General features: G+C 40.7%; 2 protein-coding genes across 3 annotated transcripts; one reads left to right on the top strand and one right to left on the bottom strand.

Annotated features, from left to right (window-relative positions):
* The first annotated feature begins 8,800 nt into the window (after positions 1-8,800).
* On the top strand, positions 8,801-14,880 carry LOC139923130 (syntaxin-2-like). Of its 2 annotated transcripts, none has more exons than XM_071913851.2 (9): positions 8,801-8,892; positions 9,164-9,233; positions 9,322-9,421; positions 10,628-10,702; positions 11,205-11,278; positions 11,587-11,695; positions 13,450-13,523; positions 13,906-14,043; positions 14,329-14,880. In XM_071913851.2, the coding sequence occupies exons 2-9, from the start codon at positions 9,174-9,176 to the stop codon at positions 14,530-14,532; spliced, it is 834 nt and encodes a 277-aa protein (XP_071769952.2). In that variant the 5' UTR covers positions 8,801-8,892; positions 9,164-9,173; the 3' UTR covers positions 14,533-14,880. The 2 variants fall into 2 exon arrangements, with proteins under 2 accessions (XP_071769952.2, XP_071769953.2); XM_071913852.2 differs by having other exon boundaries at positions 8,824-8,892; positions 9,167-9,233.
* A 2,556-nt stretch (positions 14,881-17,436) lies between these two features.
* pgam2 (phosphoglycerate mutase 2 (muscle)) lies at positions 17,437-20,204 on the bottom strand. Its single transcript, XM_071913849.2, has 3 exons — positions 19,711-20,204; positions 19,117-19,297; positions 17,437-17,984 (listed from the first exon to the last, which is right to left on the bottom strand). The coding sequence occupies exons 1-3, from the start codon at positions 20,125-20,127 to the stop codon at positions 17,815-17,817; spliced, it is 768 nt and encodes a 255-aa protein (XP_071769950.1). The 5' UTR covers positions 20,128-20,204; the 3' UTR covers positions 17,437-17,814.
* Positions 20,205-22,658: the final 2,454 nt, after the last annotated feature.

Raw genomic sequence — 22,658 nt, 5'->3', positions numbered from 1 at the left:
CGCATGCCCTCCGCGCCATAGAGGCGAACCCACAAGCCGGAGGAACCGTCCGCCCGAACACCGGCACTAGGCCGGAAGGATCAGGGGGAAGAGGTCAGGGGCGAGTTAGGGGGAAAAGTTAGAAGCGCCCGAAGGGCACTTTGTGCTAGTTCTCTATTATCTAGAGAGAGTACGAATGAAATAAAAAGCAGGATTCATCTCAATTGCTGTCTCAATAGGCCGGTGTCTGACAGGTAGATAAACATCAAGGCTATTGATTTGCCCTCCAGCATTTTCTGAGAGACTCAGGCCAACATAACATTTTACTGATTTGTTTTTCTTTACACAGCATCTCAGGGTAGATTTGACTGTATAGAGCCAGCTAGCTTGATTCATTTTCACACAGACATCTTTACATTCTGATGGAGTGAATACAGAGACCTGAGGCCTTACGTTGTAATGCAGTCAATATACAATATAGCAGGAAATGAGTAATCACTCTGTGTTTCAACTCATTGTACTCAAATATTTGTTGGATAGTTGGTTAGTACAATAACCTTATTGTATCTGAGGCTCCTGAAGGAACCCCTACATTTTTTGTTGATTTTGACGGAACTTCTAAATCTTATTTTCCATTTTTTTCTGCTCAGTGGGTTTTTTCACAGTCTCTGAATTAAAATTGATCTTGGATGAATGAGCAGCAGTTTCCCAGTGCTTTATATTCAGAGAGGGAAACATTGATTCAAGAGGTCTTGAGGTGAGGGGAGATGAATCTTGAGAAGACTTCATTCTCACATTTGAGAGGTAGAATAGGTGGAGAGGAGTCACAGCTATGGGTATCACCCTGTCCATCTGTAAAAACTGATGTAGCAGGCCTGAAGAAGAGGTACTTATTTGGGGTTAAAATAAGGTCATTGTTATTTTTACATTTTACGTGTCCGGAACAAACCTAGGCTTCATGTTTGCGTGTGTGTGTGTGTGTTTGTGTGCGTTTGTGTTTGCCTCAATTTCCTGCATGTGTCAATGATCTGTCTTCTTTTGCACCCCACTGTAATTTAACTCACAAAACACACACTTCAGCTCCTCTGAAGGACTCCCAAAGGTAAGTTTTGGTGTCAGTTCTAGACTCACCATTCTGCACCGACATTCAACAATCATAAAGGGGGAAATCCATTGTAAAAGAGGCAGAGATACCGATTTATCCGCTGACAGTAGCCTCAGTAAACTGTAATGCAATGCAGCTGGGTGTTGTGTTTAGAGTAGGGGGCACGACTCTCACTTTTTCTCAAGTGGAAACTCGCTCTCTTGCTGTTACGATCGCTATCACTATCATTATTGCTCTCTCCATCAGCATGTAAAACCAATGGCCGGAAGCAACAAGTTCAGGTGAGTTCTCTGGGAAATGACAAAAGTAATTCTGGGAAATGTAGGAAATCACTAACTGAAGCAGAAGTACATGAGGCAGGTTGAGGGAAAGTGGATAGAATAAAAAAGTAAAGTAAAAAAAACACGTCCTGGAATGCTCTGAACAAAACAGATTATATTTATCTGTGAGAGTATCTGAGGGTGGAATTCTCCTTTTAAAAGCCTTGATGGTAATCGTGCCAGAGCAACCTTGCCTAACAACATGCTGCAGCTTGTTTTGTCTAACTATGAGATTCTCTGGCTGTCTTCCAGGGTGTTCCTGGTTTCCAAAGCACCTTACAGTACCACAAGTGCATACATCTTTTAGCATGAAACGCCTCAGTGGGAATCAAGCCTCTAACCCCGGCAGTGTTACTGCCATGCTCCACTCACTGAGCAACGCAAAGCTATATGAGATCCCACTTTTAATCTTGACAGCTAAAACACTATTAAATTGAATTGCATTGGGCGTAAACTTCTATTCCTGCAGAACTCTGAAATTCTTACCGGTTAATTAGGTGTTCCATATGTGGGGGCTTGCATTTACTCTCCAATAAACTCCTGTCATGGACAACATCGCTCTACATTTCTTATAATGGCATTTTAATAGATGATGAAATTGCTCATTTGAAAATGTCTGGAGGTAGGAGGTGGCAGGTGCCAGAAGTAACAGCTGCAGAGGTGTATGGATATATTATTATGTGTGCTTTTGCGTGTCTGTGTGTGTATGTAAGAAAGAGAGGGGGAGAGAGAGAAAAGCAGGGCAGAGACAGAGTCAGAGAGAATGTAAAATGTCAAAATCAGGACCAACCTAAAGCTACAAAACACCATTACTATGGTAAAAAGTAAATAAATCTAAGTACCCAGTTTCATTAAAAATATCCAATATTCAAGAATAAGTATAAAAACATTCAACCCCTTATGGGGGCCTGTTTTGAAGGATAATGTAAACACTGGGAATTTATTTAAGTGGTTACTTTACAACCTGCCTATATTGATTTCCACATCCACTATCGCATTCCCTTGAACATAATCCTATGCACTTATACCCTATTATAGTCTATGACTTAACTTCAATGCCAGTTAATAGTTAACAGGCCTCACTGATACTTACAGCACATATGTAATTTATTCTAGACATCTCTGTTTTGACAAGCATTATGCTGAATTTTACTCTGACACATATGAAAACTGGACTTTTCCCCACCTGGTGTCCTGCTGCTGCTTCACCTGGGACTCATCATCACAGATGTAGCCAGACCACCAGCTGCCTGACTACTATAGGTGTGCCAGTCTGCAAATCCACTGCTAGGCATGGCTGAGCCTGCCAGCAAGCATGCATTATTGATTTACACTGAAAACTATCAGTAATAAACAGCGTGGTTCTGTATAGCTCCGCTGGTAGAGCATAGCATCAACACTGCCAGGTTTAGGGGTTGGATTCCTACTGGGGCTAAAATACACTCATGGTAAGGTTGGGTATTTTGAATTAAAGCATCTGTCAGATATTTTGTCTGGTGTGGAATTTCAGATGTTCACTTCATCAATACCATTGCCACCGACCACACACAACCGCTCCCCTGGCGTGACAATAATTCAATTCAATAAACAGGAATATTCCACTTAATTTTAACACGGGGGTTATTTGGCACCATGAAAACCAGAATATAAACTACTCACCAAAATCGGATGCAGCTGCAGATGACATATATTTCAATGGGGAATACAGCCATGTGAAAAAATGTGTGTATGCTAAACATCATTCACTATCTCCATCATCTTCCATGTTCAGTATGATGTGAGGTGTCATGGTGTTACAACAACAAATCATGTGTAAACATAGCTTGCTCAGTCAAAATCAGAATTATAATGACTTTAATTTTAGGTTTAAGTGTACGAAATTCAGAAAATGTTTAGGGCTAAGAAAGCATTGCGTAATTATTTTCTGGGAGTGGATAAGCTTATGATAGTTTGATTCATTGCAGCAAGAGCTACAACTACCTTTTGCAGTGAGTCCTTTCCCAGTCTCACACCCACATGATGTGGTCTGTTGTTTCTACAAGAGGGTCTGACAAACCTCTTCAACTGTGTTACAAGGCATGTTACAAAACCTTAAGCTCCACCACTGGTATCTTACGGAGGCATATTGGCATGGGTGTAGAAGCTGGGACACAAATACTGTCCTTGGCCAATTTGGCCCAGTAGCTGATTCAGATTAAAAATAAATAAATAAATAAAATTGAATGGAATAAGCTCACCTGTTTTAGCTTTAGCATGGCTGATGCCTGGAATAGTGCACAGGCGGATTGCTAATTAGTAATTAGCTTCTCATTATTGCCTGGACCTGATGCTGGCCAAAAACAACAGAATTACCCATGCAAGACACTGCAGGTGTTAAGACATACGCCCATGTCCAGGGACACTATGAGAATGTGTACAGGTAATTAGTGGATAATACTTGCATATAATGTTGTCTATAATTATAACTGATTGGCTGAAGAAACAAAATTAAGACATTTATATTTGTTTTAGTATGGATATCTAATTCTAAAAGTTTTATGAAACTTCATCATGGCCTTGTGTAAGCCTATGAGATTCCCTGTTAGTTTTCCCTGACTTCTCTTCTGCCTTTTTTGCTAAAGGGTTACAATGGCTACAACAACCTTGTAGTCTGCCTTCTATCAAATCAATATTACGCTTTACACAAAGACTATATTGTCCCCATGGCTGTGCTCACTGGGGGACCTTGTGACTGAGATACGTTTTAAAGTGTTTTCTTTAAAAATGTTAAACTTTAAGAAATGCTCCAACTATGACCATCATGGCACAGGCTGGTCCATTCATGAACATTCTCTTACAGATTTCTTACAAGAATCCGCCCATGGATACCAGGAGCCTCACTGGAATCTGCTAAGTCTCATCCACAGAACTTGAATGGATAAAACGGTCCTTCCAGCTGGTACACCATAAAATGGCGACTATGGCATTTTAAGGGTTAGTTATTATGGTGACAACGTAAATCCGGACGTTCAGGCCGTAAAGTGTGTCACACTTGCTGCACAACTACGCAGATGTGTCAGCTGTACGAGTGCTTAGCAAATTGTCAAAACTCAATGTTGACGTTAGCGACGAGGTTAACGTAGCATTATCAAAGATTGTGCTTCTCTCACTAGCTCTTTTCGTCAAAACCAGGATATTAGCAAATCTAGCTGGTAAGCTTCAACTACTTTAGCCTACTACTTAAATGATATAAACTAACATAGCTAAGCCTACCTTTAGTGGAGAAGAACAGCTAACGGACATCGGCTGAAACAGATTAACTCAACTATAAACATTTCTACTAACTGCACAGATGTCAAAACTTTTGACCTATTTAAAAAGACAGCAGCATCTTAAAAGACCACCACCTAGTGGTGGCATGAACTTTTGCAGTGGAAAACATTGCTTGCTGCAAAACCTCTCACCTCAGCAACTTGCTGTAAATTGGTTCATATGGAAGCTAGCCCAAATGTACATATAAAAATTGTTGCCGCTCTGACCATCCAGGAACGTTGATTTGAATGGGAAAGACCATTCTATCTATTCAAGTTCTGTGGTCTCATCTGTTGAAATTGTATATTTTAATTTCCAACTGCATATTGGTTACTCAAAAGTCATATTATTCCAAATCTGTCTCTCACAAAACCTGAGTCTGTCACAATGAGATTAGATTGAAGTGCTGACCCAGGTGCTGATAACCTTAATCATATTTTGGGGAAGAGAAAAGCAAAATGCAGTGGCCAACTTTAGCTTCTAATGTTGAAGCTATCTCTAGTAGCAAGGTAGATAAGCAAAAGTTATGGCAAAGCTTACTTTGCAACAAATTGACAATGCATCAAAAGATTATAAAAGTTCATTAAATATTGATGGCATATGAAATACTAGTTTCATTTAACTCGCAAAATAATAATACATAACTCTGCCTAGTACATTGTTTCAAAAACATTTAACTGGTCACTTTACTATATATACTATATCACTTTATATTTGGTGTAATTTTGTACATGCATTTTTGTACAGACATGATAAGACATGAGCTGGAGAAATGAAAGCCTGTCTTTAAGCAGATTCTTGTTGACAGATTCAAACACCATGTCAGTGAGTGAGCAAACATCCTGCCACACCCTGATAATTGTAAGCACAAGGCGGATCTGAGAGACATTTTGTTCAACCGGAAAATCTCCACATAAAACTACATTCTGTGGCCAATCTTGCTCATGGCTCCTGGTAAAGTGATGGAGAACATTCTGCCCATTGTGCCATGCATTAAGAAACAGAGCTGTCTAATAACAGCCTGAATTCACTGCATTATTTATGAAACTGTCACTTGATTGCATACAGAAGATTTTCACTGTGCCGCTCGTGTCAAAAGGCCAGTCTGGGTCTCTCAATCAAATCTACTCATTTCTCCCTCTGCAGGTCTGGGACCTCTCAGTGCTGGGGTGGCAGATGGGGTGATCCCTCCAGGTCTCAAAGCAGAGCCTCAGCTCCACCGCCATGAAGAGACAGAAGAGGACTCTATACAGAAACTGTTTAAAAATGACGGTGCAGTGAGAAGATCAGATACTATCACAGCAACAAAAACATCCACCTCAGGACTGGGTCCTTCCACAGCTGTTCATCTGTAGTCACAACTGACTGTTCATATCAAATACAAATCTCTTGTTTATTGGTTTATGTTTTGATATTACATTTATTTTTTAAGTTTAGCAAATATCTTATTTTTAGCAGAAAAACTGATTCATGAAGGACAATTGAACACAAAATCTATTGTGTATTTATTAATGATGACTTAATGCAAACATAATTTCAAACCTTAAACAGCAACAACATTTTTGTTACAACAGCTCTCTCTTGTGGTAGAAACAATCAGCTAAAGTGAAAGCAAGACTAGCACTGCTGGTTCCGGTAAGGCCCACTCAATGGTAACTACATTTCAAACTAAATTTATTTTTCAATTCTAACAAAAAAAGCATTTTAAAGAAAAATATAAAACAGATGCATTTTCACATCATTTTTCACATCTTTTGGGGATGGGGAACATTTGGCACAAAGCCTCCCTGACAACACTACAGTGCTTGTTAAGGAAAATCTAGGCTGATCCTGTATCTAAACCTAAAAGTATTTTTAAACTAACAGGTTTAGATGAAGGATCAGCCTAGGTTTACCTTAACAGGCACTGTAGTGGGAGAGTGGGAGATATTCTCTTCTTGTTATAATGTACAGCACAATGTTTTTAAGGCACAGTTGATTATTGCCCTCTGCCCTTTGGCTCTGTGCCCCGGTGATCAACATATCAAGTTTATACCCATATCCTGATACCCATGGGTAAACATGTATGTTACAGGAGGAGGGGTCAAGTTTGACCAGGGAGTTCACATCAAGGCAATCTAACTTGCCCTGCAGAATGTTAGAGATGGTCTAAAACTCATCCTCTTCACAATTCCTCTTCGAACTAGTGATGCGGGACCTGCGACATGGATACAAAGGTGAGATGACAGAGACTGGTGAATATAAAACCATGGATGTTCATGATTATGTCTGAGGACTGCTCTAATTACTAACTATCTTTGGTAGGGAGATTACAGTTTCTCAGCTAGCAGAGAAAATCTCTTACCTGTATTATATGGATACAGACTCACCGAGCTATTAACATGATAATACTGATAACGTTTTTCCCAAAATCGAATAACGCTTCAAATAGAAACTGCTGTTCAGTGGTATCAAATGCTTTGTAAAAGTCCAAGAATAAGATAAAGACATCTGAATTAATAGGATGTGAAAAGTCTAGAAGGTCTAGTATCCATGGTATAATAGAACTGACTATTGGACATGAAACACGTTTTGGTTTCATTCATATTTTGGCTGAGGCCCAACTTAAGTCTCTTGGCATAAATGAGAGCAAAACTTATCGGGCGCCAATGTCCTAGAGCAAATCCTTATCCGGTTTAGGGAGTAAAGTAATTAAGCCTTGTTTCATTGTTGAACTCATTTCATTACTATGAATACACTCCTTAAATATTTCGTATAATGGGTTTTCTGTAATGTCCCAGAACCTCAGATAAAATTCTACTGATAGACCATCTATTCCAGGTGATTTATCACTTTTCATACCATGAATGAACTCTGACAATTCCTCTTCACAGAAAGCCTCGAAACCATCAGACATAGATGGATTGAACTTCACAACAGAGCCTAAGAATTCAAAACACGTTTTGTCATTAAACCGTGAATTGTATTGGTTCGCATAGCCTGTGATATATTTTGAGATGACAAGGAGGTCTTTACATATTGTATTATTAATTTTGATGGCTGAAATCTTCTTTCATTTATAATTCCTTTTCTCCAAGGCAAAAAAGTAGCTGGTGTGTTTTTCACACTCCTCCAGCCATTTGGCACCAGATCTTATAAATGCACCCTTTGCCATCCCGATACAATTGATCAATATTTAATTTCAGCCTATTTAACTTAATTGCATCCTCTGCAGATAGATTACTCTTCTTAAACAAAAGGTTCAACTCTTCCACTCCTTTCTTTAATTAAGGCCCTATTCTTGTTTTGCTTTAATTGCTATATTTCTCGCACTAAATAAAAAAAATCTCACTTAATGTCACTTACTTGTTCAATTAAAAAAATCACCCTCTAAGAATTTAATCTAACAATTTATTAACAATTTAATAACCACAAATACCTTTCCACTTGTCTTAGTCCCTTCATGATTAATCAAAATCATCTTATGGTCAGTTGGGGTATAGCTGTGAGTGATGTCTGAACTAAACTGTAGACAAGCAGGTGAAACTAACCAAAGATCAGTGATGTAGAGACTGTGATCTGTTGCTGCATGTGTAATCTCTTATAGGATAACATAACACCATGCGCCAACTTTAGATAACTTATCACAAATATAAGATGGCTTTACAGCCTTCCCTTTGGGGTATTTTTTAGAACCTGTCAATTTCCTATGTCTGCTCTTTTGTTTTGCTGTGATAGGCTACTTGTATTGTGGCGTTGCAGTCACGTGAGAGTGAGAAAACTCTCTTTTCAGGTTACCAAGTACATTTATTGGGAAAGCACAGAGGGTCTACACACAGAGTTACATAGGGTCTGTACAAAACACATGAACACTAACACAGACAGGAGTACACAAGGGCAGAAGTCTAACTAAACTCAACTATTTCTAACACACACAATGCCCCCATTGTCTCTACATTGCATTTATGTTGTATTTGCTCTATGTAGCCTACCATTAGGTTAAATGCAATGACATAGCCTACAGTGCATTCAACAGGCTATCCACAGTGTCCCCCCGCCAAAAAGGCGTGTCTCCCATTGTTTACCGTTTTTGACGGAGGCGCGCCCGCGTGCCCGCGACAGGTGAGCACTTTCAGTGAATAGCGAAAGCAAGTTATGAGGACCTGACTCAGTTTGTTACTTTTATGTTGATGAGATCAAACGGATCGCGCGGCAGCCGTGAGTAGCGCATTAAACACAAACTTGGCAACAGGTTTTGGGAGCTAAATACTGTATATTGATTTTATGGAGGACTCGTTATTTCACCGTTTTCTTAGAGCGGTAAAGATGAGCTAATCCAGCCACCCGTCATCTACTGCAGTCAGAGCCTGTGTGAAAGTGTATACACGTTCAATATGATTGTCTGTGCTAACAGTCGGGGGCTTTCTTGAGCAATTGGCAAGCATTTTTAAAGTCGTGTAGGCCTATTAATTCCCTCTTTTCCTAACAGCAGCAGCAGTATGGACGATGTGACTGTTCCAGTGAAGAGCAACGTTAACATTGAGGAACTTTTCAAAACGGTAAATGTTACGTGTGTGTGTGTGTGTGTGTGTTTTGGTCTTGTGTGGCTTCCCAACATTGTCTAACTTGTGCTCTGTGCGTGTGTAGGTGGCAGAGGTGAGAGGCCTCATTGAAACAATCTCCTCTCAAGCGGAGGCGGTGGTGAGGAGACATGGCGCCATCCTCTCTGCTCCAAACCCACAGCAGAGTAAGTAGAGACCAGTCAGTCTTCTCCGCACATTCAGTTAATTGTCAGACGTTTTGCTTATGGAGATCTTCGTCGTGGATAAAAGTGGACTCTTTGAGTGGCACAGCCGCCATGAACTAATTTAAGTTTTTGCTGCCCTGGTTATCTGTAGTTGTCACATCAGCTGCTTCAGTATGCATTCAAGTCAATACTTAAAACTCATACCAGTGATGTAGTCGTAAGGGAAGAGGTGGTAAGTATACTCTAAGTGCCAGCCAGCATACTAGTCACCAGTATTATGCAGTGCACTCTTTTTGACTTGCACACCCTGCAGTAGGCTTCTTTGTTTTTAATATAGGCTACTAAAATAATGTACAACAAAGCCTAGGCTCCAAATTCAATTTTTACTACCACATTCATTCTAAAATGTATTGGTATGAGAAGAGCCCCGCACTTATGCATATTCATTTTATCAATCCAGTTTAGAAATATAAAACACTAATTACAATTTATATGCAATTACTTAGTTATTTAAAAAACAATTAATTCTTGTCAGCAGACAGTGACTTACAGCAACATGTATGGTGATATGTAAACATTCTCTGAATCCCATTGCTAAATTTACTTCAATTGGGCTGGTCAAACAGGGACATGTGGTAGTGAAATAATACACAGGATATTGATAAAGCTGCCATAATCAAAGTATATCAAACTCATTAAACCTATATAAATGCAGACAAATCTGTAAATGTAATACTTATACTTTGATAATCACCAGACTGCCCTAACAGGTGATAAACATGGGTATAATGCAGACAGTAGAAGCAGAGGACACAAATTATTAGGCAGTAATTCTGTGAATATGCATTTTATTTGGTGGCAGTATCTGGATCATAGTTGCAAAATATAGTTGCAAAAATGTCCGAGCACAAATGTTGAAAAACCACTTCAACCAATGAAATGAATTTTGCATGAAATATGATGCCTTGGGCGTGACTCTGGAGTGATGGACAGTGGTGACTAAACCTCTTGGTCTAAATTAGGCATAACCGCTTCAGTCAGTCAGGTGGCTTCACCACCTTACAACAGTTCACAATGTAATGGACTCTGAATTGGCTGTATGAGAGCCATACAAAAGCAAACAGTCTACTGACATCACCTCTGACCATTGGTCTATTGCGATTGTGTGTTTGCTACCATTAACTGACTTTTTAATCTTATTCTCAGGAAAAAAAGATGAGCTGGAGAAGCTGAACAATGAAATCAAGAAAAATGTCCACTTCGTCTGGGCCAAGTTGAAATGTAGGTGCAGATATTATCTCTGAAACCTTGCACAATTTGCTCTTGTAGGTATTTATTTGTCAGACAGTAGAGATGTGACTAGAACAGATGGAACAGTTTTTAGTATGCAAGAGTCCCTTTTTTGAAATGTGGCTCTGCACCAGTACAGTTTGAGACAATGAGGGGGAACTGTGCAGACTGTCAGTTCATCGTACTTCCTGAAATGGTGGGACTGCGTAGTTCATGACTTATGATTTGACTTGCAAATGCATGGAAATGGAAAGCTATTGCACTCACCTGCTGGCGATAAGTAAACACACTGTCCTGGAATAACATTAACCTCCCCCACTACTAGCAATAGAGAAAAGATGGCGACATTATGCAGCAGACTGTATTTGTCCAATAAGCTTCCCGTGCCGGCATGTGCATAATAGTGGAGGCTGTCTGTGAGTGCTTATTAAAGGCCTAACTTGGGTCCTGTGTTTGTGATCTTGCGATGTCATCCTTGTGTGTTTTCTTTCAGCCATGCAGGCGAGCTTGCCTCTAGATGAGAACAGCAACAGTGCCTCCGTGAACCAGCGTATCCAGAAGAACCAGGTCTGGCATTACATGATTTATTTGCTGTAATGAGCCAGGTGCATAAAGATGGTGGACTCTGGGTTTATTACCTTTTCAGCTCAAAGTCCAAATCCTCCAAACAACAACCTTCCCTTTCCAGTTTGGAAACGATCAGAAATGACGGCATGTGGCTGTGTGGGATGAGCCAGGAAAGCCAAAAAAGGTATTTCAAAGAGGCCTCGATCTTTATGCATCTGACCAGATCATTACTCCTACTACGATTCCTTTTAATCTTTTAATTTCCAGTCTGCTCTGAATTCTCCAATCTGTTCACCACTTTCCACTAGCACTCACACCTGACTCGGTGGTTTATGGAAGTCTTGAGGGGCTACTACAACGCACAAATCTCCTTCAGAGAGAGGTGCAAAGCACAAATTCAGAGGCAGCTAGAAATCGGTGAGTCGGCGAAAACAAACAACCAAAACACACACACACACACACACACACACACACACTCTTCCCACTCTGGGCAGTGTCAGGTAAATGGCCTTTATATCACACACCTGGATCTTTTCATACCAGTTGTAGTGTTTTATTGAGGAGGGAAGCCCTGCCTACTCCTTACTAGCAAGTAAACATGAGCTCGGAATGCAACAGGAGACACCTGTGTAGGCGTTTCTATGGTAATGGCTGCTCAGATAGTCAGAGGCGGGCAGTGTTGGGTGGGTATCATGTTACTCAGTCAGGAATATTATTGCTTTTCTCAGTCACTAGGAGTGTAACAAATGACTACTTTCTCCTCTGCCCCATCCCTATACTTGATTCCATGTTACCAGGTGTATTACTCTTGCCACACACTGTAATGTCACTCGTTCTCCCTTTTTTTTTTTTTTTTTTAACAAACTAATGTTAGGGCTATTTAGCAGTTTTGAATTAACACTGAACATGCTTTTAGTAATAGATACCACCTTTACCTTCAATGGAGTTTTTGAAGATAAAGACGCTTGACATGCCTTTGTTGACCCAATAAAGGAGTGTACACAGTCATGGCCAATTTCCTCTCAAAAAACATAAGGCAAGCACAAAGTTGAAGACCATACCACAACAGGTGCCAAGAAAAACACACAGGAAAAACACCTGCTGTTGGCCATCTGTCTAATCGGCCCTACACTTAAGCAAAATGGTACTCATCCTGATGAACTGATTTTATAAGCAAATGTCAAGATATCTTATGTCGTTGTAGGAGGCAAAATCCACTTTTATCCTACCATTAACAAGACTCTTAATCACTTCAACTACACCCTGATATTGGCCTGATTCACCTTGTGTATTCTACTCAAATAAATGGACATCTTTCCTTGACCTAGGAGAAATATGATCAACTGGCTTTTGGCATTTTTTCCTTTTGTAATGATGTCCAAAAATATAACCACAGAAAAACTTCCCGCATGGAATTAAATGGAGAATCAAACAAAAGAGGCCTTAGCTTCTGACACTCCTAACAGTGGAAGACTTTATTAGTGGATAAAAACACACTGGCTGCTAACACTGGAATTCAGGACAGAGAGAGATTTACAGCTATTGCACCATTTAAAATTCTCCTTTGCAAGTCCCCTGCCTGCTAGGTCAGTGGGGAACTATAAACGGCCCCTCTTGCTGGTGTGCTGTCCATACTACAAATGGGATGAGTGTAGGATTTTCTTTATTCTCTGCCTTTCTTTACTGATCAGTCCAAGGTCAAAAAATTCTTAAGCTAACAACTAATTTAGGCCATTGGTTCCCAAACTTTTTAGGCTTCTCTATCCTATTCCCTGAGGCGTTTTACTTGTCTGGCCTATCTCCCTGCAGACTACACACAGGACATGGTTCCAACTATGCAAATAACTTAACTGATTGCAGTTTAGAGAATCTAATGCTCCAAGTCTTACATGTCAGTGTGAAAATGTGGTTGCAGATGTGATTGCCTCTTTTGCAAATGATACAAAAGTAATAATGCAATCAATTACTACACTTAGGAAGTAATTGTGCTTCCATTGTAATTATGGTTACCCTGGAAGTTAGGTTACCTGACCCCAGATACCGTAATCCATGTTAAGTGTGCCCACTGATGTTGAAAAATCATCTTTTTGAGATGGCAGTCACAGTGCGACTAACCTGCACATCAAGACAGGAAAAATCTTTTTATCTCGTTTGTTTTGTCTCTCTTTCAGTGGATAAAGTGCCTACAGATGAAGAGTTGGAGGAGATGCTTCACAGTGACAGTCCTGCCATCTTCACATCTGATGTTAGTCGGAATTTTCTACTTTTTCTTTTGAGTCACAAACCATAACTATTCAATTCAATAAAACTTAATGTATCCCCAAGGGGCAATTAAAAAGCTAGGCATTAGAGCATTGTCCATGTCAGTTACTGTCAGAGGGAAGAGAGCCTGATGGCCTCGGGAACAAAGGTTGCCTTCTTATGCACTGTTTTGCATTCTGGGCAGCCGTTCAAAGGCACCGTACAGTATATGGGATGGGTCACTGAGAATATTATCAGCTTTACGCAAATAGTCTTTGTCAGTGGACATTTACTATTTTATTGGCCACTCAGAAAAGCAGTTACAATTTATGTTTTTGCATGTGCTGTGTGGCCACGTAGATGACGGTACACATTTCTTTACACAGATCATCTCAGGCACTCAGATTCCACGCCAGGCCCTGAATGAGATCGAGTCCCGTCATCAGGACATAGTCCGTCTGGAGTCGAGCATCAGAGAGCTGCACGAGATGTTTGCTGACATCGCCATGCTTGTGGAGACCCAGGTAAAATGGCTGCCTCTCTTGCACATCTTTTCTTTTTTTTTTAAGGCCATAAAAATAAATGAATATTCTGTAGGGAGGTGTGGGTTGAAACATTGTTTTCTTCTTCTTTTTGTTTTTTTTCTTGCTCATAAGATGTTTCTGTTATCTTCACCCACTTGTAATTTCTTGTAACCATAATTTATAGAGCACTTAGCAGGTGAAATTAAAATTATTCACAAATTGATCAATATTCTTGCTTTATCCGTACTGCTAATTGATTAAATAAATACTTGTGTCTTCTACCAGGGGGAGTTGATGAACAGCATAGAAAAAAATTTAACCAGTGCTGCAGAGTATGTAGACACGGGCAAAGCAGATACCAAGAACGCAGTCCTCTACATGAAAAACACACACAGGGTAATGCCTCTCCCGAGCTTCTTCAACCTATTCAAGAGTTCCACCGCTGCTAAAACTGCTGCTGGACAAAACCCCTCAGACTTAAAACCATGACTGAGCTCAGTGGCCCTGAACCTTGTCCTGTTTGAACATTAAATGCACCAAACATCCTGGTCAAGGTCCGCCTATCAAAGCTGGCAGCTGTCCTATGAAAAAAAACGCTACGTCCGATTTATGGAGTGGTGGCGGATCTGCTCCCTCACTCCTCCCAGGAGTGGAGTAATGGAGAAGATGGTATTTTACCTTGTCCAGAGCCTGCTGGCACTGAATTACGACAAATCCTCTACTGCACGTGCCTCTTTGACTGCCTAAGCGAAAGCGTCGGTGCTTGCTGCCATTTTCTTGGTCTGTGTTCCATGTACTGTGATGTAAATGTTGGAAATAAAGTGTATTGTAATCAAAGGAGACTAATTTGTGTGATTGCACAAACGGCATTGGTGGAGTTCATGTATTCGCCTTCATTCACCTTCTTAATCCCATGAGCGACATTTGGCTTGCAGGCAGTGTTAACAGTAAACACACAATAGAACACACAATACAAACACTGGTTGATTAGATGAGACAGGGAGTCGTTATTGTAATATAGTGCACTAAAGCTGCTCATCAGTACAAAAACAAAGTAAACAAACAAGGCTGACAACTTTGACAGATGGTAAGAATGACAATCATTTGCAAACTTGATATGGTTAAAATGTTAATGTACATATTTGCTGCAGTACTTGGTGTATAAAATGTACAGAACTGTTTAAAATGTAAGAGGAGCTTCTGTGATGTTTTCATCACTAGGGAAGTTTCTGTCTGTTGGAAAAAACTAAATAACGTCCTGTATAATGAAGCCTATAAGGACTAACTGTTATTTTCCTATGGATCTCATTTTCATAATTAAAATCATCAGGGCCAATGTGCTCACCCACTTTTTCTTAACTTCTTTCAGTTTATACCTGGTGCTAGATCACAACAGGCACAGATCAAGTAAGTGTAAATACAGATTGCACTCTGGGACAGTAAAAATGTTTGTAAAAGGCAGGAGCCGAAACATATGGCTGCCATTATGTCATGCTTGTTTGATGAAGAATAAAAAGACATGACAATTTAACTGTTTCCTGAGTGTGATCTGTATTTACACTTATAATTAAAATCATAGCAGCCAAAACATAGAAAAACTGTTCAACTCATTGACCAGTTGAGTGACTGAGTTAATACTCAAATCCTTTAACTAAAACAGATTGCTCTTTGGAGTTTGTTTTAAGAAAATCAGGAGCATGTGCATCTGCATTATCCACCAGAAGATGGTGCTGAAACCCAGACATTATGTTACTCAATAAAGGGCAGACTGGAAACATAATGCATTTCTGGGCCTATGGCTACTTGAGAGATCAGTTAATGTGCTGTGCTCTTGAAAACATTAATGACAAGTGCAGTGAAGTCCATAATAATACAAGCAGACACTCCTGATTTCAATCTGTTTGTTAATGAAGGCTTACAACCTCACCTATACTCAGACTTATGTTTTACAGATGGCATATTAGTATAATTCCAGTCCAAGCATTAAATTGGTTAAAGGAATCTGTGTTTACGCACTGAAATGTTAGTTCCATTTTTGGTTTAGCTGAAGTATGATTCCAAAACAAATGAACGCTGAAGACGGAGAACGGATAAAGATCCTGGAGGTTTGGCTGATGAGAACCAATTGGAAACCCCAAGATTCATTGTGAGAACGATGCATGACCCAACAACAATATTGTTTATAACCAGTAGGAACAGCTGGGAAAATGAACACCTGTGTGTCTTATTTCACCATGCAACGTCAAATACACGTCAAAGACCCTTGCTTTTTGATAAGCATCCCTGCCAGTGTCATTTTTAACACATCTGTGTGTCTTCTTTGGAACAACACACACTTGTGTTACTTTTCAATACAAGATATGTTAATAATAACACGCTGTGTTAAACTGTATTGTCATTAATGTATGTTGTGTTGAAAAGTAACACAAGTGTGTGTTGTCCCAAAGAAGACGCATAGATGTGTTAACAAGACTAAGAGTCTAACAGCCCTGCGATGTTGAATTTTGTGGAAGTCTCTGCCGGGAATGGAACTCAGGTCTCCCGTTTGAGAGTCTGCAGTCTAACTCATTGCGGGCCATGTGACCCATAAAGTGGTGAACAGAGCGACCAACCGACCGACCGACAATACCATCCATAGAGCCCCTGCTGTCGCGTGGCTAAAAATACACAACCTTTTTAAAGAGTGTACAAAAGCCTTGCTTCAAGCTCAAGCATGCCACTATTAAAAGACTTATAATTTTGTTTGTGTTTGACAAAAAGGCAATACCTTTTAGGGCCCTTTGATCCACTGTTATGACAAAACTATGAACACAAGGTAGTAGTTTGGCTGTTACTGTTACACCATCCTAACCACACACACAAAGACACACACACACACACACACACTCTTGCTCTGTGCTTGTCCTTTGGAAATGCAGGGCAACTGCTTAAAGTGACTGTCACCCTATGTTTTTCTCAGTGTATCCTGTCTGTAGTGGAAGAGAGAGACAGACTCAGACAAGCCTCTCCTGCACCATGGGAATGCTGCCAGGATGAACCCATTGCCTTCTCTCTCTCTCTCTCTCTCTCTCTCTCTCTCTCTCTCTCTCTCTCGCTCTCTCTCTCTCTCTCTCTCTCTCTCGCTCTCTCTCTCTCTCTCTCTCTCTCTCTCTCTCTCTCTCTCTGTCTGTGTTTCTCTCTGTCTTTCCCCTCCTCCTCTCTGCCCTTTGGATTAGATTTCACAGCACCTTTACACTGTGCTGAAACCACTGAATTACAAATGAGAGATAGAGGAGGAATAGGAGGAAGAGATAAGGATGACAGTGCAATATGAAGAAAGGAAAAGTGGAAAATATATAAGAGGGGGGATAGAAGTGAGAAGATAAAGAGGGAAAATAAAAACAAACATAGGCCTACACAAAAACATGGTTTCTTTATTGGTTGTGTCAGAGTGGTGGGGCCCTCAAAATGGGCCGAGCTTCTCCACGATAGTGTGTGGGTGCTTGGGTGAGAGGACAAAAGGTGGGGCTACGTCCTCTGCTTTGATTGACAGGTCATTCCCTCCATTCCATACAGGGAAAGCGTTATTGACAGTGTCTGTCCTTTATCAAACAGGAGCTGCAAATGGGCCGTCTCCAATGGGAGCGTCATCATGTCCCCCAGGTTGGAATGGACTTCAGGTGAAGGTGGGTGGGAGGATGGATAGATGGATGGGAGGAGAGGATGAAGGTGTTTGGGGATGAAGGGGAACAGTCTCTTTTTCTGCTTCCTCATGGAGCCTGCAGGGAAGGCTTACTTCTTCGCTTTGCCTTGGGCAGCCACGGCCTCCATGGCCTTCTTTACGGTTTCCTCGTCGCCCAGGAAAGCCATGGGCTTCACTGGCTTCAGGTTTGCGTCCAGCTCGTACACAATTGGGATTCCTGTGGGCAGGTTCAGCTCCATGATGGCGGCATCAGACATACCTGGAAAAATAGGCAGACCAAGCAGTTAGACACGGAGAGCAACAGACAGACAGGCAGGCCAACAAACAGGTAGGAAAGTCAGATAGAGCAGGTGAGATGTCAAGGATACAATATGAAACTATACAATGAAACTGTCTGGAGCTCAGCTAGGCAGGCAGGCATAACAATGGTCTTAAAAGAAAGAAAACTGAAAAAAGTTTCTGAACTTATAGTTGTATAATGGCTTATGTAAATTTGCAGCTGAAATATGTTTTGATCTACAAATTAATTAGTATTAATTACTTTTAAGTTAGCTTTCATTCATGTTTATCATCAGTTATAGACAAAAGATATCTACAAAAGAATGACCAAAACTTCTGCCTTTGAGGGATGATATGCCTCTGATTGTAAATAAAGTTGCTCTGTTCAGAGCACTTTGTAATTTTGTTACGAAAGGTGTTGATTATTCTTATTCTTACTATAAGAAGCTTGAGTTGCTTCTTTTAGTAATCCTTACCCATGAAATCTGCCATTCTTAACCGTGACATTTGCCTGTATCACTCCCTGATCCATGTCCTGCCACTCCTTCAAAATGTACAACCTTTCTACAGAAAGGTCGTGCCTGTAATGGGAACCAAGCTCATGGCCTTTTCCCCTGTCTCTGAGCTCTGGTGCGAGAGATCCCGCTATTTTTAGACACTGTAATCCAGGAGTGTGTGTGTGTGTGTGTGTTTCTGTGTCTGTGTGTGATGATAAGTGTCTGACTGTCTGACTAGGCTAACAGGCTAACAGCTTTTATGCCACCATAATTAAACAGCAATTTTTAAACCAAAATGTTTTGCATACTTGATTTGCTAGAATTTCAGTACTAACCTCTCTGTGGGCATGGATTAGATTTGTATTAGATCTCATAATGTGTGCCATCATTCACCTCTAGCTATCACAGGTGCAGAATATAGGATACGTGTGTCTCACGAAACATGACCTCTGACCTTTCAGCTTCAGTGCTCTGTCATTTCTCCAAGAACATGCACCTCATAATCTGAGTCCAATATGTCAGTGTAGCCCCTGTACTGTACGCTCCTGTCTTTCTCTGTCCTTTGTCCCTTTTTGTCTCTTTTATCTGTGTCCATCTGCAAACTATAATGCTCACCCTCTAAGTGCTTGACGATGCCACGGAGACTGTTGCCATGGGCAGCGATGATGACGTTCTTTCCAGCTTTGATCTCAGGAGCGATGACATCATTCCAGAATGGCAGGGCACGGGCAATGGTGTCCTTCAGTGATTCACATGTGGGCAGCTCACCAGCCTTCAGGCCCTTGTAGCGCCTAGACTGGTGGTAGTATGGAACAGTGGAGGAGAGTTTATTACCACAACAGCAGCATTTGTGTTATGTAACAGACTGTTAAGGCTACTGAGCAACTGATAGGCAGCGACACTCTGCTGTGATCTTTGAAATGGGAGCTGCACAATAAATATAAATGTTAATTCAAAATGAATTTCAAAATGAAGTTATTAAGTTATTATGATCAATGAATGATCAATTCTCAAGTGACTGTTTCTTTTATGACATAGGCTATTTAAACAATTTTTGCAAGATGCAAGATTTGTTGTAATTTCGTAAATTTGTTGTACTTTTTTTATTCTGTTAAGATTCAGAGATGAAGAGAAACGTGATCTCACATTCATGTATTTCTTATTCTAACTTAGTTAAGATATCTCCTCCCTTGGTTTCAGTTTTCTCACCTCACTGATGATTTTGTGGTAAGCGTGGTCCTTGTCCATGGGGGGAGGGGGGATGTCGAAGGAGCGACGCCAGATCTTGACCTGCTCCTCACCGTGCTTTTCAGCCGTCTCAGCCTTGTTGAGGCCAGTGAGGCCTCCGTAGTGGCGCTCGTTCAGGCGCCAGGTACGGATAACGGGCAACCACATCTGGTCTGTGCCCTCCATGATGGTCCACAGGGTCTTGACGGCACGCTTCAGCACAGAGGTGTAGCACACATCAAACTTCATGCCGGCCTCCTTGATGGCCAGGGCGCCACGCTTGGCCTCCTCCAGACCCTTCTCACTGAGGTCAGCGTCGAACCAGCCGCAGAAGCGGTTCTCTTGGTTCCAGGCACTCTCACCGTGGCGAACAATAACCAAACGATGGACGGCAGCCATGTTTACAGTGTTCTTACTAAAGTTCACCTTCAAACCAAACACAGGAGGCACAGCCCTTCCTTGTTGTGCACACTCACTTGCTGACCAACAGTGAGCCCCAAGCCGACATGCCACGCTCTTTTTATAGCAGCCGGGAATGTGGGTATGCGTAGCAGACAGCCGCCCTTGATTTTCCACCTGTGAGGAGCCTTCATCCTCTGAGGGACATCCAGGCCTAGCCAATGGGAACAGACCTCTGATGGGCCAGTGGGACATGTCCTAGCTGGGAAGGGCAGAGGTCAGGGATTGAGCCAAAATAGCAACATGACTTTTAAACTGAGAGCTGTGGAATAAAAGTGTTAATATCAGAGTTAGCTGCAGAGAGGCGCTCCACTCTCTGAGATGAACAGCTTCATCACTAACAGAGATATTATACCAGAGAAAGAAATTTACAATGTGGCTACATTGTATGTTTAGGTTATAGGGGATTTGTACTATGGAACAATACAGAAAATGTGGCACATAGAGAGCCATTCTGTTTCAACACTGAGGAGGAAAACCCTTGGGCAACATGTATGTTGCCAAAATACAACTGAATTCCAACGAGGGTAGAATGCAGTAATCTTGCACACTCTTGCATTCACATGTGCATGCACATGTCCATGCATATACTAATACTACTAATGATGCTACAACTACTACTACTAATATTAATAATAGTTTATACAATGGAAGATATGAAATACAAACTGTTTAAAGGAGAAGAAAACAGTCAAATACAACAGGAAGTACATAAAAGCTAGTTAATAAAAATATTTCTCTTAAATATTTACAAGTCAAGAGCCAAGTGGTCCCTGCTAGCTGGCTCATAATGGCTAAAAAGAAAAAATAATAATTAAAATTAATGCTAAAACAGCCACTGACTTTTAAAAAAAGTGTCATTTCATTTCATCACCTCTAGGAGTTGCTCTGATACCATTTATTTCTAAGAGTTAAAAAATGCAACATGCAACATACCATATCACACCATATCAGAGGTAAGCACAAAGATGCACAAACACAGGCTTTCTTTCTTTCACTCTCTCTCTCATTGTCCTGTATGAATTCAATCATAGACTCCATACAGGAACATAATGTTATGTCCTGCTCTGCCAGATGCTGTGTCTGAGTTAAATACTGGACAAGCCTTGTGATTTTTGACATAAAAGGTGCTATATTTTCATGGGAAAATTAGAGATATATAAATGTACATACATAACATCACATCAAAACATATTCCTGTATTTTCATCATACTTTCGTCAATATTGATTCTGAGTCTTAGGATATCCTGTTGAGAAATTTCTATCCTTCCACCCTAAATAGAGAGTAGGAAGTTACTAAGTCAACATATACAGTATTCTGCAGTATGCCAGATGAAGGGATACACCAATGTATTGAAACTGACTCCTCCATCTATTTTAACCCTGGGAACAGTACAGTGAAAGTGCTGATTAAGCATGAAAAGTAACTCATAGAGCCAAAGCTGAGCCTTAAAGGCAAAGTCAATGTCCCCCACCCCTCCCAATCAAATTATGAACCATATATAGAAAAAAGAGAAATACAATAGCCCTAAAATGCAATATTAATGGAACTCCAGGCGTGATGCCAACCTGCATCATATGCTCACCAAATGGGGTGTGGTTATTGCATTGTAGAGAGTAAGAACCCACAAGGCTGGTGCTGCAGTAAAAACAAGACTAGATGTGCTTAGTGGTGGCTGGGCTATTCTGGTTCTATGGTGACTGGACTATAATAGCAATAATAATCACAGTCATAATAACATATAAATACAGTAGGGATTGGCGGCAGAGCTGCAACCGGCCACTAATAACTTTATTTTTATAGCACTTTTCAAAACTAAGTTACAAAGTGCCTCACAGAGACAAGGAAGGAAAACAGATAATAAAAAAACAGAATAAAAGCAGAGCCAAAACAACAGAAAATAAATAAGAGCAATAAAAAACACAATAAATGAGTAAAATAAAGCAATTCTAAAAAGGTTTTTCTGTATAAGAAGGTTTTAAGCAGGGATTTAAAAGATGACACAGACCCCGGAGTCTGAGTTCCTCAAACGGGCCGTTACAAAGCATCGGCTCTGACTGTGAAAGCCGGCTCACTGCCTGACGGTGCTGCCTGAGGATCTTAGGCTACACCGTAGATCTTGTTGAGCCTTGAAAACCAACAGTAAGATCTTAAAATCAATGCTGAAGTTAACAGGAAGCCAGTGCAGGGAAGCTATAATGGGGGTGATATGTTCCGTCTCCTAGTCTTGGTTAGAAATCTGGCTGCAGCGTTTTGCAATACCAGAAAGATACTGGAAGATAATCCAGGCTATTTTCCGCCTGGGCCTTACTTTCCAAGTTTTTTCCATCATGCCGATCAATCCTGATCAAAAATTAATAAATCTCTGCGCTATGGTACCCCTCAGTTTGCAAGAAGTACTGCTCTCCAATACAATCCAAAGGAGCCAACTGAACTCAAACAGTCAAACCCAAACAGTGATTTTATATG

The sequence above is a fragment of the Centroberyx gerrardi genome, chromosome 2 (assembly GCF_048128805.1).
Source record: "Centroberyx gerrardi isolate f3 chromosome 2, fCenGer3.hap1.cur.20231027, whole genome shotgun sequence".
Taxonomy (NCBI): domain Eukaryota; kingdom Metazoa; phylum Chordata; class Actinopteri; order Beryciformes; family Berycidae; genus Centroberyx; species Centroberyx gerrardi.
This window is presented reverse-complemented; position numbering and strand designations above follow the sequence as displayed.

Bases quoted from the DNA above. Each gene is read 5' to 3' on its own strand.
- LOC139923130 (XM_071913851.2), top strand. From the start codon at position 9,174: ATGGACGATGTGACTGTTCCAGTGAAGAGCAACGTTAACATTGAGGAA. The intron at 11,696-13,449 runs GTGAGTCGGCGA...TCTCTCTTTCAG, and splicing joins TCAGAGGCAGCTAGAAATCG to TGGATAAAGTGCCTACAGAT. The intron at 14,044-14,328 runs GTAAAATGGCTG...GTCTTCTACCAG, and splicing joins CCATGCTTGTGGAGACCCAG to GGGGAGTTGATGAACAGCAT.
- pgam2 (XM_071913849.2), bottom strand. From the start codon at position 20,127: ATGGCTGCCGTCCATCGTTTGGTTATTGTTCGCCACGGTGAGAGTGCC. The intron at 19,298-19,710 runs GTGAGAAAACTG...TACTACCACCAG, and splicing joins ACCACAAAATCATCAGTGAG to TCTAGGCGCTACAAGGGCCT. The intron at 17,985-19,116 runs GTGAGCATTATA...CTATTTTTCCAG, and splicing joins CATCGTCAAGCACTTAGAGG to GTATGTCTGATGCCGCCATC.